The following is a 13,332-nucleotide window of genomic DNA, read 5'->3' on the forward strand; positions in this document are numbered from 1 at the left end:
CAGCCAGGACCAATCTGAAATATTAGCTCCAGACTTTTCATCAGTAAGTGCACATTATTAGCTCAACCCATCAGAGAGAGAGCAATATTTTCTCTGGCTCAAATTATTGACTATCTGGTAATTTCCATTGTTGATCTTAAAATGTACTAATCTTAACAAAGTCTCTATACGGTTTTGAATAGAGGATGTTTGAGTAATATCCTGCAGTCATTTTTTTTACTTCAGTTCCTTACCTTTTCAAAATAAGCTTTATGTGATAAAAACTATTTTTGCATGCTCTTGTTTCGCCCATGTAATCACTGTAATCTTAGAGATCTTGCTTCCTTGAGGGAGGAATGTAACCAACTCTAAGAAGGGTGCCTTTGCCCATTTATCTCACATCTGGGTGGACTTGCATGAGGTGCCAAGCATTGCATCTGGTGAGAATGTCAAACAAGCTTTCAGAGATACATAGCAGAATTAAAAGCAGCTTGTTATCGGTGTTGCTGTCAAATTTTAGCAACTGCTCAGTAGCTGACAGTTTGCAAATACATGGCATTTGAACCAAATATAAACTGGTGCCTAGGGCTACACATTTGTTCCGCACAGCTTTGTGCTAGTTCTGGGTTTAATTCAGTTTTAAGCAGATCAGAGCAGTCAAGCTTTCTGCAAGAGCTAGTTCAGACTGTGAGTCACACATGTGAATGTAGGAGCAGGCAGCCTCTCTTAAAATTGTCCCTATTTATTGATTTGAACTTAGCTTAATTTATCTGATAACGAGGACATTTTTCTTTCCGTCTACGGCCACATCTACTGTCTGTTGTATTGGGATTGCTGCAGGCTTGAAAATTCCTCCTTTCTCATTGGGAGGTTTGACAAGTAAATCAAGGATAGGAGCAAGAGATAAGCATATTTTTGCCCAGGGCTTTAACATTGTTAAATAATACATAAATATATGGTCCTTTATTGCCCTGATGTCTATTTTATATAAGTCGCAAATCATGTAAGTCAGTATAAATTCTGCTACAACTATGTGAATATGTGATTTGAAGGTTTTTGAATAATGATTTTTTTTGTCAGACTGAATATAAACTGAAGGAAAAATATTTAAAATTTGAAGTTAACCGTTCTGTGTGCCTGATGGCTGAAGTTATGGTGATTCTAGTACATAACGTTTCACAGTAGTTGAATTAAAAGAGAAAAGGAAAGCATACAAATGTATAGCTATCTTAATAGTCCACCTTAAAGCCCATCTGGTGTGTTACTTCAGCAAAGGGAAAGGCTTTTTGTTCTCCTCTAGATTCTCATGAGTATTTCCGACAGAACAGTGTTTGTTTGGATTTGCATTATTTATATGAATTACTCTGGTGTTAATGCAATCTTGAAGCATAAATAAAGCTCAAAGTAATATACTGTCAACTCAGTTTGCGGTCAAGCGCCCCTAAATCTTCCAGTTTAGTTGTCTGCAACATGCAAAACGTTCTTTACAGTTGGCGTTTTGTGGTTCTTCTTTGAACCATCCAATATCCAGAATGCTATCTGTTTGATACTAACTGCTTTCATCTTACATTTTGTTTTGTATAGTGTAACTGTGTTGTACAGTGCAGAAGAATGTGGACATGTTTCCAACTGAAGAAAAATAGCTTGTTGCTCTAGCCAGCACATACTCTTCTCTAAACTAGCACTGTGGCAATCATTTCTTCGGATTTCTTTAACAGAGTAGTTTCATAATTTAATTATGAAAAACGTTGCTATGGCCTAATGTTTATTGCGTGCACTTAGGAATGAAAACAGAGCCGGTGTCTTGTGATCAAGGCTGGTGCAGGACTTTCAGAGTATGTTGCTGTAATCTCTTGAACCTCATAAGTGATGCACATGATGTTATCATAATCGCGTTTACTGCAGGTCACCACCATTCTCACTCATTCATTATTCCTAACATTACGTATGTTACACTCTAGGTATCTGCAGCGCACTGTGAAACATCCGACGCTGTTGCAAGACCCTGATTTGAGACAGTTCTTGGAAAGTTCCGAGGTAAATGCATCTCTTCGTTAAATGTTTAAATATCAGATTCAGGCCACTGACCTCCAAGGTGGAAACCTGACTGTGTAAATCGGTACCAAAATATTAGTCTGTCTTGTCTGTTTGTATGCAGTAATAGTCGGTACTGTTGGATATTTTACCTGCAGATTCGCTCCTTTTGAATATTCCAGATATCAGATTGAATCTGGGAAGTTTTCGTAGCTCGCATATGCTCTGGAGATTGTCAGCTAAAATACTATCTTTATTCAAGTGCAGTTCTATTTTTCTTTAAAAAAAATTCTAACTCGAAATGTTCAGGTTTCAACCTGTGGAGTGTTTGCGAAGGATAGATGTCCATTACAGAACCTCATGAAATGTGTTTGTGGTTCTTAGGGTCAGTACGTGAAGACCTGTTGCTCTTGTTGCAGTATGCACACTAAGGAGAGCGGGACTTGAAATGTTTTAGGACTCACTGCAGACCAGCATATTATTTTGTCACATGATATAGCCGATTAATGTGCCCCAGGTGCCATTACATAATATAAGCTCTTTTTCCACCCACACAGTGAATCAGACTATTAGGATTCACTGCTGTGTCTACCACATAGACATAGGCAGGCGCATGATCACGCAAAAGATTGCATTTTATGTTTCTTCTTTAGTCTTTTATGTGTTTTGTCTTGTCTCTTTCCTTACAGGTTTCCACAAATGGGGTCGTAAGTATCGACTCCCCTCTCTTTTTTCCAACACACCTTCGCGCGTGTTGGGATTTTAATACTCACCTGGCCATATTTTGCCACTCACTCACATTTTTCACATGGTCCTGAAGAAACCCCTTTCCAACTTCTTTTTTTGGGTCTGAAACATGTAGACCTATCACAGACAACTATGAGTCAAAACAACTCAACTAGTTGCGCTCTTGGATTTTAACATATCCTGGGCCGCCACAAATAAACACATTTGGCAGGGATTCCCAGAGATATTTTTAAACCTGCACATTATCACATTACACTAATACACCACACTAGCTCCGCTGTAATCAGGCGTTGTAGCACAACCGGGCTTCATTCGGCCACCCGGTTGGGACCCCAATGATAAAACATGACACCAACCAGGTTGGTGTGTGAGGGGTCTTTTAAAAAAACCTAATGGTTCTTTGGCACTGTTTGCCACTACAGTGAGTCCTAAAACATTTTTCTCATCTAGTGGGTACGTCCACATTGTTTGTTCATGAGATTTGGAGCCTCGCTCTCCCCCAGTTTTGTTTGATACTTAAATGTTTATGGCCTGCGCAAGGTATAATAAATCAATGAATCAATTTTTTATTCGGGTACGGGATAACCATGCAGAATCCAGTGCCTGCGGTTCTATTGTACCTGGTGCAGATCCTGAAGACACTGCAACATGCAGCGCGTCCCTGAAGCATCAGCCTGGTCAGCCATTACAAGAGTTTCCCACCCCTGGAATGGATCTTGCAATATTTGTGAATGCCATGTATGACTTTTTCAGAAAAAGCATGGTCTCCTCTGGAGCGCCGACTGGCCCATTGGTTCTAATGAGAGATGCTTTCGGAGCCCTCCTGGCGCCGCACTAACTGGCTCGGTTCCTCCAGATCCATCCATTCTGCCAGTGACCCGCATACAGCTCCAGTGATGCCTGCAGGCTTTTCTCTGCGACTAACGCCGCCCCCACTCTACCTTCCATCAGGATCCTCACCATTAGTGCCAGACCTCACTACCTCTCTGGTGCCGCAAACAACTCCTCCAGTGCCACACTCGACACCACCAGCGCAGCATCCATTGTCCTAGATTCCAGAACATTGTCTGCAGCCATCTCAGCACAGAAGTGTTGCCCCCACCTATGAATCTTCGACACAACTCATGCCGGGTGGCACAGCAGCTTATAGAAAAAGGAGACTTTCTTCATTAAAGATTCTGATACTTGTGAAGACTTCAACCTGGACTCGGATGGTGGGTACGGGCAATCGTCACCTTGGACCTAGTTTCTGCGGGGTTAAAGGACGCAAATGGGTTGGATACATCAATGTAATGTATTCTCTTACTCTATTTACCTCTATCTAAGCTCATCGCTTTCCATTCAGTGAGGCGGTGGAGTTGTTGGAACTCCAGTTCCAACCACTGAAAACCAAGCCAGCATCCTTACATATGTCCTTTAGAGTACATCACATGCTGCAGAGCTCTTGCTCCCCATTAATGAGGCCCCCACATAACCCATCCTTGCGATTTGGGAAAAGCCCACGTTTTCCACTTGCAGTCCAAACAACAATTGTAAGATGCTCTAGACTGGCACCTGGGGTCCCATCTTTCCTTACCTCTCATGCATCACTCACCAGCAAGCTTGGTGGTTCAAGCTCCTTGTTCTTGGAATCTGACACCAAGAGCTTTCTCTACTACTCCATCAGATAGAGAATACAAAAAGATGGAATAATATGTAAAAGAGTTTTTCAGCAGGCAGTGTGGCCCTCAAGCCTAAACGCCACATGTCCTATCAGGCGTTACGTGCGTACCCTCAGGGACAGCAAATGCAACAACAACAAGGTGATGGATGGGATGCTTGAATTAATCTCACCCACTAGCAATCACTCTGGGCTGCATTCAGTCCATCTTTCTTAACCCACCATGCCACCACAGTTTGGACCTAGCCATATTCAAATCAGTCTCCACCCTGTTCCAATAGGAAAAGCCCAGCCCGAACTGCCAGGCCAGGTACTCCTTGAACCGAAACACAAGCAACCTGTGACCGGTTTTGTCTGTTAGTGGCTCTTCAGTCTGGTGTAGCTGGGTTCCAATGGGACAGTGAGTGAGCTGGGCATACCTGCCGCGCTTAGGGCATCATGTGAAACGAAAATAAGGTAATTGCTGGAACGCTTTATTTACTTATTTATTTATTTACCCTGCCACTGGTAACCACAAGGGCCGCATCTCAGTCCATCTGCATTCCCCCACCATGCCACCTAAGTTTGGACCCGGCCATATACAAATCAGTTTTTCCCCTGCTCCAATAGGGTCCGGCCCTACCTGTCTAGGACATATCCTCCACTGTGCCACTGGAACTAAGCTATATTCGGCTAATGTGCCCTAATAAGAAGGGCGCAGAACTTCAGGCAGTGAGAAGGATGTGGTATATGGACTTGATTTACCTCTCCCTGTACACTCCGCTCCATCTCCCTCACAGGGTAGGCCTGCAATCGCAGGGGCACCCGAACCTTCAGAGCCTTCATGCATAGAGATTGCACGGGGTAACCTTAATTCATTTTCTTTGTCCCCTGAAGTGATGGATGTCATCTTATGTGCCTGAAGATACTCCACCAAAATGGTGTAGTCAGGTAGATGGAGCAGGTTTGTAAAGTGGTGTGCGGACAACTCCGTAGACCCTCTCCAAGCCCATTTATCTGACATCCTATGTTTCGCCCTATCATTAGCCTACCAATGGTGTGAAGTAGGCACGGTTAAAGGCTACTTATCAGCTTTATCTGCCTTCCTCGGTCTTTTTGAACAGCAGTCTCTTCAAATCAACCATATGAGTGAGTTGCAGAAATGGAGTGTAAAACCTCCTTTCACTTCTTTCATGACCAGCTGGAATCTGCAGTTTGAAGTATCCATCAGAAGAAAAAGTTACTTACCTTTGTTAATGCTATTACTGGTGGATGCTCTTTCTGGTGAATATCCGGTTTATCTGCAGATTCCTTCCTGACCCACCCAACTCGCAGTTTCATGGCTGTTTATTAGATAAATCCTCAAAGTAAGGTCCTGATTATAAAAAGTTAGAAATTGTATTTTTCACTTTACATTTTTTTTAAACTTAGAAGTTTACTGAAAAGCCAGCGGTTAATGGGACATTATAGTCAGGTGAAAATGTCAGTTAAACATGTTGTTTTAAAAAGAACAAAACCACTGAATTCACCAGTTGTAGTTATCTTAAGTAACTAGAACTTGCATGCATAGTGTTATCAATGATGTAATTTAAGAAGTTGCAGTGATGTTGATGTTATCAACAATTTCATAGAACCATGTCATGAGTGATGTAATATGTGAAGTAATTAGCAGTACATGACGAGGGCATTAAAATAGACTTATTGACTTTATCTAAGGGTAAGTACACCAAATTGTAAAGAGTGAGCCTATTAGCTGTGCGAAGGGATCAACATATTAACATATGTAAAGTAGGCTTATTATTAGTGTAAAAAGTCAACATTAATTGTAATTAAACGTACATTATATAAATTCACACATTATAATGTTTAAGTGATTGTCATCCTTTTTAAAAAAAAATAATGTCTTATTTGGAAAAAATAAATCAAAATGTCTTTGAGCCTTTCTTTAAACCTTTTCCAGGCCATAAAGTGCAGCCATAGTACTGGAAACAATTTTTAGGAGAAACCCTTTTTGTGAAAAGGGAAGGGTTTAGTACTGTGGAAAAATATATAAAGGTTCCCTTTTCATCTATGTTTTAGTGAAGAGACTGAAATCTCTGGGGGATCCAAATGTGAGACAGTAGTGGGCCACTGGGTTATATCTGAGGTTGTACAAGGTTTAACACATTTTACAATTGTACAGAGTAGAACTATTTTCACATGCTTATATCTGACATTAAGTAAACCAACAAGAGTGTGGAGACAAAAGGATTTTTTTCAAGAATATCTTTGCAATTTATTATATCTTGGTACAAGTATCATAAGTTCAAAACATTAAAAACATTGTATTTATTCATAAAAAACATTTCAAAATCTAAAAACAATATTCACTTAAACACAGAAAAATATGTCGACGCGGCGTTTTGGTGATATAGGTCGTCACCTTCTTCAGGACAATTTTTCATTTAAAACACTAGTTATCACGCACTGCTCCGAGCAATCACTGCTGATACTGAAGTACCAGAGTCCTCACCGTTAGAAGATAGATTGTTGACGGACTAGATTGTTGACGGACTTTATGCCACAAAGTGCAACTTCTCTCACATATAAAAAACTGGTTAATAATCTGGAAGACCCCACACTGAAGCTTAAAGAGAAATGGATGGGGGAGATAGGACAGATAGATGAGTCAGAATGGAACGAAGCGCTTGCATCCCCGAGAGAAGTAGGCATTTCGGCAAAATTCAGATTAGTGCAACTCAAAATTCTGCACCGCATCTACTACACTAGGACACTTCTTCACAGGATACAAAGGGCACCACACCCCTTCTGTCTTAGAGGATGCGGGGAGGAGGGGACACTATTTCACACATTATGGGACTGCCCCAAGATACAAGAATTCTGGAGGCAAATTATGCGCACTGTCTCCCAAGCCCTTAAGATCTGTATTCTGCCTGAACCCCGCAAATGCCTGTTGAACATCTGGGACCCTAATGATCTGGACAGATATGGACTGATATGGGCCACACTAGCCATGACAGTGGCTAAACGAGACATTGCGCAGAAGTGGGGTGCTCCGGAACTGCCTACAGCGGCTAGATGGACTAAAAATATGGACATGCTGATGGTGACGGAAAGGGCAGTGTATGTGCTTCGGGCTTGCCCCCGTAAATGGAACAAGGTCTGGGCGCCATGGAATATCTATAGAGGGGACATCTGCGAACCCTTGCCAGAAGACGAGAACCTAGACTCTGAAGGGGAGGAGGAGTATGGAAGTGGGTGATTGGTTGCTAGGTTAATATGTACTACGAAATGCAGCGTTGCTACAGCACTATTATAAACCACATTGATAACAAGCAGGGTGACTGAGGGTTGGCTATGGGCGTATGAAGAATGACAGGAAAGTGATGACAATAGTTGGGTTTTCTTTTCTTTTTCTTCAATACCTTTTCCGCAACTTAGTAAATGTGTTTTGAAGGTTAGAATGATGTACCGTATACAAAGTGAGACAGCGACATTATGCCTCAGAGAATTGTATTACGGACAACTGATAGCATTCATACGTGTTACTTTTGAGAATGCAATTAACGTACATCAATATGCTTATTAATTATATTGTTCTACCGATACGTAACTGCGCACACACAGAGATTGAACTTTGAATACAGTATTGTGTATGTACCTTATGCCTTCATGTTAATAAAGATTTATAATAAAAAAAACACTAGTTATACTAGAAGTCGGGTTGCTTTAGTCAATGGGCGATTTCACGATCTTCTAGTTAAGGCTCAATTTCTTGTTTTCATCAAGGTTAGTCTTAGTTGGAGAAAGAATTTGTTTTCCTTCTTGTATTCCAGTCCTCTTTGGTGATTCATCAATTATCACTTATGTCTTGTAATTTAATTTTCAGAAGGACAGCCGTTTGTTGAGTTCTTAATTTTTAAAAAAATGACGCAACAGTGTGTTCTTCACTCTGGGATCTTTATTTAAAATACGCACTCTTTATTTCTTGAGTGATGATAGGGCTGCGCTTTGCTTTAGCGGTGCTTAAATTCAATCTTTGTCAAGCTCTTCTCTCCTTCAGTAAAACCGACCTCACGGACCGTCCTTACAGCCCTTCAGCAAAACCGACCTCACGGACCGTCCTTACAGCCCTGAAGGACGGTCCGTGAGGTCGGTTTTGCTGAAGGAGAGAAGAGCTTGACAAAGATTGAATTTAAGCACCGCTAAAGCAAAGCGCAGCCCTATCATTACTCAAGAAATAAAGAGAGTGCGTATTTTAAATAAAGATCCCAGAGTGAAGAACACACTGTTCCGTCATTTTAAAAAAAATTAAGAACTTAACAAACGGCCGTCCTTCTGAAAATTAAATTACAAGACATAAGTGATAATTGATGAATCACCAAAGAGGACTGGAATACAAGGAGGAAAAAAGATTCTTTCTCCAACTAAGACTAACCTTGATGAAAACAAGAAATTGAGCCTTAACTAGAAGATCGTGAAATCGCCCATTGACTAAAGCAACCCGACTTCTAGTATAACTAGTGTTTTTAAATGAAAAATTGTCCTGAAGAAGGTGACGACCTATATCACCGAAACGCCGCGTCGACATATTTTTCTGTTTAAGTGAATATTGTTTTTAGATTTTGAAATGTTTTTTATGAATAAATACAATGTTTTTAATGTTTTGAACTTATGATACTTGTACCAAGATATAATAAATTGCAAAGATATTCTTTTTTTTCAGAACAAATAAATTGCAAAGATATTCTTGAAAAAAATCCTTTTGTCTCCACACTCTTGTTGGTTTACTTAATGTCAGATATAAGCATGTGAAAATAGTTCTACTCTGTACAATTGTAAAATTTGTTAAACCTTGTACAACCTCAGATATAACCCAGTGGCCCTCTACTGTCTCACATTTGGATCCCCCAGAGATTTCAGTCTCTTCACTAAAACATAGATGAAAAGGGAACCTTTATATATTTTTCCACAGCCATAGTACTGACCACAAGGGGGCTGTACTACTGCTGAAGAGCATACAGCTCCAGCTCGTAGTGCATAAAAAAAAATACAGTAAGCTGTCCTGGGGTCATGAATTTAATGATCCAGTAGACTGACAGACATTTTTTTAAATGTTGCTGGGGGCTGCTGCACTCCCACAACATTAAAATAAAATGCTTGGTGGTGCCCCTGCCCCTTATAGGGGCACCACCAGGATCCAAAAGTATAAAAGAAAGCCCTCACAGGGCATTATGGAGTGCACCTTGTCTGCAGCAGTGAATAATAAATGAGCAGCTCCTGACACTCAGTATTCATTTTATAGTTTTCTTTACATTTTTGTGGGTGCCCACCCGGGGCTCCCACACCTTTTTAAAATGTTGAGGGCTGCGGAGGGAGCCCAAGGGCCTTCACACCCCAGGCCGGCTCTCCAGCCACCACTGTGGCGAGATTGGGCTCTTTTATTCATTTATTTTATTCCAAAAGTGGGTGGTTCGATGCCCACCCAGAGCACCCACTTGTTAACACAAAGGTTTGCGTGGGGAAGCCCCATGCCTTATGACCCCTGCTGGCTCCCCAGCCACCACTGTGGCGGAAGCCGGGTATGTTTTTTTTTGTATCTATTTTTTTTATGAGTGTTTAACAGGGCACAAACTTTCCAGCCTTCGTTGGGAAATGCAGGGAGAGCCCAAGGGCCCGCGGCCCCTGCTGGCTCTCCAGCCAGCACCCTTTGTGGTGGTGGTAGGAGCAGGCTCCAATCTTATTGAGAGCAGTTCTTTTTTTCCTATGCTCCCACCTGATTGGCAGCAAAGGTTTGCCTGCACTCCCCGGGCCGGAAACAGCAGTGGCCCAAGTGATTGGCTACCCTGAACACTGCTTGGATTTGGCCCCAGGGCATGGTTCCCCAGCACTGAGCTACAGCTCAGGCAGGATGGCAAGATGCTCCCCTTGTGTGTTTTCAAGAAAAATAAAGACCATATATATACTGCCCTGGTTGATGGGGTCTTTTGGACCTCATAGGGGCTTAGAGAGGGGAGCTGCACACCTCTTCCCCTAAATCTTAAAATGTCCCTGGGGTATGGGGCCCATGGGCCTCCTAGAGGCTTTTTTCGAGGCATGTGCCCTACTTTTAAATAAAATAGGATGGAATGGGGTCCCTGGGGCCTCGTAGAAGCTCAAGGAGGGGGCTACGTGATTCCCCTTCCGTAATTACAGGAAACTACCCCAGAAGATGGGATCCCCAGGGCCTCATAGAGTCTCTAGGGAGGGGGCGCTGCTCTATCAAATTGTGTCCCCCCCCCCGTTCCCCCCCCCCCCCCCCCACCCTCCCCCCACACACACACCAAGGGCCCTGGTCCTCTCCATTTCATTTTAATTGTTTTTGTTTGTTTAAGCACATGAGCTCTTAAACATTTTTTTTTACTGCGGATCCTCCTCAAATTTGCTGTTAAATTTAAAAATACTAATCATTTTGTTTAACTTACTTCAAGGACAGGAACTCAGTCCCTGAGTCCTAAAATGGCTGCCAACACATGTTTGGTGGTCAGAACTTATTTTAAGATCTGTCGGCTCTACGGATCCCCCGCAGCGTGACATATTGAACGTTTTTAAGCATTAACTTCTCAAAAACTGCTGAACTGATTTACACCAAATCACAAACAACACAATTTCTGGACCAAGATCTAGCAAATGAATGAGGCAAAGACATTTTGTGACCCTCCCTTTTTTCTTTACCCCGCTTGGCCACTCACCCCAAAACTTTCCAAGAAGGAGCTGAGGTGGATGAGACTTTACTCCTGAAGATTCGTTAAATGGTGCCAAAGTTATATGTAAACTAAAAAATGCTTCCCCATGGAAACGTGATCTATAACTACCCAGTGGTGACCGCCACTGGGCAATATCTATATATCTATATTATATCTTGTGTGTGTGTGTGTGTGTGTGTGTGTGTGTGTGTGTGTGTGTGTGTGTGTGTGTGTGTGTGTGTGTGTGTGTGTGTGTGTGTGTGTGTGTGTGTGTGTGTGTGTGTGTGTGTGTGTGTGTGTGTGTGTGTGTGTGTGTGTGTGTGTGTGTGTGTGTGTGTGTGTGTGTGTGTGTGTGTGTGTGTGTGTGTGTGTGTGTGTGTGTGTGTGTGTGTGTGTGTGTGTGTGTGTGTGTGTGTGTGTGTGTGTGTGTGTGTGTGTGTGTGTGTGTGTGTGTGTGTGTGTGTGTGTGTGTGTGTGTGTGTGTGTGTGTGTGTGTGTGTGTGTGTATATATATTCACTAAAAGAAAAAACAAAGGTTACAGGGACGTTCTGGTTACACTCCATTGTCACTCATACAAAACCATCGAAATTCAGCAGTTCTAGTTACCCGACATAAATATAACTTATGCCCCCGCAGTGCACTGCTTATGACCTTATATATTACATCACTCATGACATGGTCAGCGACATTGCTCATGACGTCACTGATAACATCATCTAGTGACTGTAATGTTTCTGAGACTAAAGATTTATACTAAGCTACTGCACAAGTTAAATTACTCTTCTTTTTGTACCGACTAATGTGATACTGTTTCTAACATATATCATCTGAGTGGCTGTGTGACTGAATCAGTGTGGGAGTAGCTGTGCGAGTGTTCAGTCTGTGTCTGTATGAGTGGCAGAATAAGTGAGTGACTTGGCATGTTAGTGCTTGTTTGGATGTATAAATGGAATTGTAAGTGGTTTTGTGAAAGAGTGAATGTATGTGTGAGTAGCTCTGTTAGTAGCTGTATGGGTGGGTGAATGGCTGTGTGAGTGGCTGTATTGATGACTGAGTGGTTGTGTGAGTGGCTCTATGAGTGAGCAAGTGGCAGTGTATCAGTTGTATGGGTCTGTGAATGGGTATGTGAGTGGTTGTGTGAGAGGTTGAATGGGTGTGTGAGTGGTTCTGTGGATGTCACCAGTGATGTCATCAGTGTTGTCCATAGAGGTGTTATGAGTGATGTCACTGACCGTTTCATGAGAGATGTTGTTTGTGAGTTCATGAGCAGTGCATTGTGGGGGCATTATAGTTAGCTCAGGTAACTATAACTGATGAATTTCAGTGGGTTTGTACAAATGAAATCTGAGCCTACTTATACATCCCTGTAACTTTTTTGTTGTTGTGTATTTCGAAGGTTTTTTAAAATGCTATTTTAGGCTATTTCAGAGTGGATGTTAGAAGGCTGTTGAGGGCCGTAAGTGGTGAGGGCCGTAAGTGGGTCTGTGACAGGGTGCGTGAGTGGCTGTATGGGTCTGTGACTGGGTTGTGTGAGTGGTTATGTGGGTGTGTGAGTAGCTGCGTGGGTGTGTGAGTGACTTTATGGGTTTGTGAATGGGAGTGTGAGTGTCTGTATGGGTCTGTGAGTGGGTGTGTGAGAAGCTGCATGGGCGTGCGAGAAGCTGCATGGCCGTGCGATAAGCTGCATGGGTGTGCAAGTGGGTTTGTGAGTGGCTGTATGAGTCTCTGAGTGGATGTGTGGTTGGCTGTACGGGTCTGTAGAGTGAGCGGAGAAAGGGCATCCCACAAGCTCTCAGAAATCCCACTGTGTGGGACTTACTGGTGGTAACAGTAGGGGTTTGTGGACCTCAAGGACCCTGAGCTTCCAAGGGGACTTCATCCCCCAAGTAGTGCGCCAGGGGGTGCGTTTGCAGAGTGCCCGACAAAGGTGGAGGGCCTCTGAGTTGTCAGTTAGGCTTTCATCGTATCCCTCTTGGAGGAGTGTGCACTGCCAGTAGTTTCAAATGCACATGCCTGACTCCAAATGCAGGAAGCACAAAGGTATGTATACCGGGGATAACGTATAAGAAACACAGAGTGGGTAGTTCCTCAAACAAGGGACACAATAGGCCCTAATAGGGGGAACAAGGGGTCCGACCATCCGGATCGCTGGGTATCTGCATGATCAGATCAACGTGCCCTCAAACACCTGGTATGGTGTTATGCTT

The 13,332-nt window shown here is 42.6% G+C and overlaps 1 protein-coding gene across 2 annotated transcripts in view; it reads left to right on the plus strand.

Annotated features, from left to right (window-relative positions):
• SNX2 (sorting nexin 2) overlaps positions 1-13,332 on the plus strand; it is a 416,319-nt gene that overhangs the window by 306,733 nt on the left and 96,254 nt on the right. For both annotated transcript variants that reach the window (XM_078675570.1, XM_078675571.1), the window contains exon 8: positions 1,941-2,016. In XM_078675570.1, coding sequence (XP_078531696.1) covers positions 1,941-2,016 — 76 coding nt within the window. The remainder of the gene's footprint in view (positions 1-1,940; positions 2,017-13,332) is intronic.

This window comes from Lissotriton helveticus, chromosome 2_1 (assembly GCF_964261635.1).
Source record: "Lissotriton helveticus chromosome 2_1, aLisHel1.1, whole genome shotgun sequence".
Classification (NCBI taxonomy): Eukaryota; Metazoa; Chordata; class Amphibia; order Caudata; family Salamandridae; genus Lissotriton; species Lissotriton helveticus.